At 30.5% G+C, this 4,358-nt stretch overlaps 1 protein-coding gene across 1 annotated transcript in view; it reads right to left on the bottom strand.

Moving 5' to 3' along the window:
• Nucleotides 1-91: 91 nt before the first annotated feature.
• Nucleotides 92-4,358, bottom strand: part of LOC108578092 (sterol regulatory element-binding protein 1) — a 4,732-nt gene continuing 465 nt past the window's right edge. Inside the window, exons 2-8 of the mRNA XM_017941378.1 lie at nucleotides 3,528-4,121; nucleotides 3,217-3,448; nucleotides 2,758-3,152; nucleotides 1,737-2,669; nucleotides 1,307-1,614; nucleotides 681-836; nucleotides 92-590 (exon numbers count right to left, since the gene is read on the bottom strand). Of these exons, the coding sequence (XP_017796867.1) occupies nucleotides 237-590; nucleotides 681-836; nucleotides 1,307-1,614; nucleotides 1,737-2,669; nucleotides 2,758-3,152; nucleotides 3,217-3,448; nucleotides 3,528-4,121 (2,972 nt within the window). The 3' untranslated portion in view covers nucleotides 92-236. The remainder of the gene's footprint in view (nucleotides 591-680; nucleotides 837-1,306; nucleotides 1,615-1,736; nucleotides 2,670-2,757; nucleotides 3,153-3,216; nucleotides 3,449-3,527; nucleotides 4,122-4,358) is intronic.

Below are 4,358 nucleotides of genomic sequence, written 5' to 3'. Positions count from 1 at the left end.
GATTTATGCCTTAAGAAAATTCAAATATGTGACTTAAACGTTCAATGCTATCATTACATATACATTACATGTGTGTTCGCGCGCGTGTGTGTATTGATTAAATTAAAAATCTCTTGATTACATATTTTTATTTAGAAATAAAACAATTTCTTTTCTGGATGTCGCATATGTACAAAAACTTTACATAGTATGCAATAATATCAATTAAATACGCGAATGTATTTTTGTTTAATGCATCAGTTAGCAGAAATTACAGGACCCAATTGTCGCCTTAATTTATAACATTCTTGAAGTCTTTTTCTATCGCCGACTCTTTCGAGAGTTTTAGCAGCTTCTGCAAGCATACCTGCACGTTCTCCAGGAGACGCTAATAATAACGCAGGTAAATGTCGACATGCTAAACATAAAGCTACCGCGTGTTCTCTTTCTCCACTGTATTGGTCCTGTGAACGATCTTTCCCACAGATAATTGAAGAACGTGAATTTCTATGATGTAAACTACGGTCTAGCAATATTTGAGTTTTCACTGGTGTTGCTCCTGCCATTATACGTGCTGTGGCTTCATAAAGAAATACTCTTGCTAATGTAGACTGAAAAGTATATAACAACTATTAAAAATGATAACTGAATAGAAGAAAAGCATACATTTTTTTTTAAATATGTACAAAACATATATTTACTGGAATATGCTGACATAATTGTCTCAAACAAGCTAAATCACGCTGGAAACCTCCAAGATATATACTTGTAGTTGACCTTTCTAAATCATTGTCTAATTCTTGCCAAAATGTGGTTCGCATCTCAAGTAACCAATCACAAATCCACAATTGAGTAAGCTAAAAAATATGAAAAACAGTAAGAAAAACTGTAGTTTTAAAAAGACTGTAAATATATAGTAAATTTTATTGTCTAGATATATATTATTATATGGTGCTGAGACCTGCCACAGGAGTTGCACTGTAGAAGTATTGCATAGTTATATTTCATGCAATGCAACTACAATGCACACTTGTAACAGGTAAGCAATTGTATAAATATATGCATAAGGACTATTATCACTATACATTTTTAATTTTGAGCTAAATGCTATACTTTATGTGAATTCATGCACATAATTTATTATTACGTTATCACTTAAACATCTCTCTTAGTATTATAAAAGAAAGTAAAGAAAATACTTATTTTCAAAGGATTTATTGTAAATAACGCTGATTTTTTTTTTAAATTATAAATTTTTTTAATAATGCTTAATTGCCATTATTAAAATTAAACATTAATGTTATAAATAGAATATTTGACATCTTACCAAGACATTTTGAGATGACTGTGGTTTGCAATGGTAGTAAACCAAGCACTGTTCAAGTAATATTCCTGCTTGATCAATAGAACGCATAGAAGCTGATTTAATAGTAGCTTTTGCTGCTTGCAAAGCATTCAAAACAATATATGGCAATGGACTAATACTATTATTATTATTGCAAAGTTGATAATTTTTTTCATAAGGAAATTTGCTCTCAACAATACTCCATGCTTGTGAATCATCTTCCTTCAATCTCCAACATGCTGCTACATACATAACTGCTCCCCACCATAATCCAATTTCATCTTCACAATCTAAAACATTACAGAAATAAAGTATTAGTTCCCCTAATTTTTATACATTCAACTATTAAAAAAAATTTATTTCACATCATAATGAACTTATTACATAAATTTTATTTTGATTTAAAACGTACGTGTAACTGTAACTTTGTCGGTGCATAAAAATCCAGCATTTACTCCAGCAGAATCCATGATAGTTTGTCCATATTCTAATATTGAAGATAAATGAGCGTCTCCTGCAGTACCAGTTAAAATACGTAAACAATGTCCAATTAAGTACTCTCTATATGCACGTGATGCATATGATAGAGGATCGGCTTTACTACTTTGAGATGTAAATTCATTATCCGATTGATCTCCATATTGCCACTTTTGAAATGCTAAGAATTTAGCACCTTCATCGCTCATTATCCATTTTAATTTTGGCGGAACTGCACATGATGATAGTAATGTACGTGCTTTACCCAAATAATATTTATGAATAAATGGGAAAAGAGACTGTTTAAAGCACAATGCAACGTTAATATATACTTCTGCTAATAATGATTTTGATGTGGTTTCACCAGTGGCTTCTGCATAATTTACTGCAGAAAGAGCAAGATACAATGTTCCTTTCTTTGATCCTTCTGACAAACGTAAACATAGCATATGCTGATAAATAATAGCTATTTCCATAGCTGATAGTTCTGCTTGTTGCCGTATAGTTTTATCAGAAAACCATTTATGAATATTCAAAATAAATTTCCCAATCCATAACTTGTGAAGAATTTGCCTTATAATTTGCCACATAGTTGCAAGCCAAGCTTCTGTACGTGACGATGGATATGGACGACCTAAGTATTGCAAACACTGATGTAAATCCCGATACGCTTGACTATATTCATTTTTCGATATATTAAATTCTGCTTGACGTCTCCACCGATGAAGTTCAAGAAATATTTTACTGTCAAAAGGCAGTATTGGATCACCATAAAGTAATAATCTACAGAGTCCACCAATTAAAAGTATAGCATTTGTTAGCCACAAAAGAACATTACTCCAAACTGGATTTTCAAACTCTGATTGATCTAAAACAGATCGATAAAAATATTATTTATCATATACAGTACAATTATTATAATGTAATAATAATTACAATGGTAAATACTATTATACCTTGATAATTAAGAATTGTACGACCATCCAATTTTGTATTTATATAATCAGAATTGAATCTTCCAACGTTATTTATAAGAAGACCTAAAGGGTTAAATGCTAAAAAGAGGAGCATGAATCCACAGAGTGTAAGTCTCGTATGATCCCTCATGCCTTGATTCGTAAGAACAGATGTTGAATGAACATTGTGTAGTACATCTGGATCATCTTTTATGGAAGGTGGAGATGGTGGAGATAATGGTGCTGGTGCTGGAGATAACGATGGTTCACTTGAATCTGATCTAGGTGGTGTAAGTTCACCACATACTAATAAATCACGCAAATTTTGTCTTTGTGCGGCCAATTTTAACGACATATTTTCTGCTTTTAATCTTGCATTGGAATTTTGGAGGAACCTAAAATTTTCATTATTTTATAATACATATCTTAAAAAATTTAACAGATATTAATATAATATACCTAATGTAATCAATAGTCTTTCTCAAAATTGCTGATTTATTTAACTTAGCATCTACACCAACAATAATATTCTTCAATTCAATGATTTTATCATTGATTGATGTTCTATAACGTCGTTCTATAGCATTATGAGCACTACGCTTCACTTCTTTAACTCTTGGTACACCAACATGTGTATTTGTACTCAAACGATTAATCTGTACTTTATCAGTATCGAGCACAACAGGAATACCTAAATAAGTATTAGAATATAATAAATAAATTTAATACAAATCTCATAGTACAATTAATTAAACTGTCGTGATTCTTACCAGCAGTTAAAACTGTTCCATTAGCAGTGTTTACTAAGGTATGTATTTGATGTGGTACAGAAGCTGAAGATTGTGAACCTCTAGAATAAACAACTGATTCTGATTTTATAAGTTTTGCTGGCAAAAGTAACTGTCTTTGTTGTGTCACTGGTGCTATTGTTACCACAGGTGATTGGACACTAAAATTCACATTTTGTGGGATAGCATATTGTGAACTAAATACTGTAGGTGCTGGTGTAACAGATATTCTTTGTGTCCTATTTTGTACAGATGATATATCTTGTAATTGTGGTTGTTGTTGCTGTTGCTTTTGTTGTTGAGGTTGTTGTTGAGAAACACAAGGAATTTGTTGTACATTTTCTGTTATTGCTGGATTTAACATTACATTCCCATTTGGTACAGACTTTATAATGTTTGGATCCTCAAAATCTTGAAATTCTTTAAAATCTTTTAATTCTTTACTATTATTAAAATTTAAAAAGTCTAATCCTTCTGTATCCATGCCCAAAGGCTCTTCTAATTGTGATAACAATGCATCATCACTGAATAAGTTTTCATTTTTTAATAATTCACTTTCACAATTTGTAAGGAGCTCTGTAATAAAAATATAAAATGTAATAAAAAATGTGAATTAATGATTTACCAAGAATAATAACATAATAAAAGTACCATTATCAAAATAATTTACAATGCTATCAACATTGTTGTTTTAGCTTTAATCACATGAAACACGTAATCATGTTGTTAATATTGTAACTTGTGATTTACCATACATTGTTTTATAAATACTTTGAATTTTAATATATTAAATATAAATAAACTTATATGTAA

Source organism: Habropoda laboriosa, unplaced genomic scaffold, assembly GCF_001263275.1.
Source record: "Habropoda laboriosa isolate 0110345459 unplaced genomic scaffold, ASM126327v1 scaffold32, whole genome shotgun sequence".
NCBI classification, from domain to species: Eukaryota; Metazoa; Arthropoda; class Insecta; order Hymenoptera; family Apidae; genus Habropoda; species Habropoda laboriosa.
The sequence above is the reverse complement of the archived record's forward strand: the minus strand, read 5'-3'. Positions and strand labels throughout refer to the sequence as shown.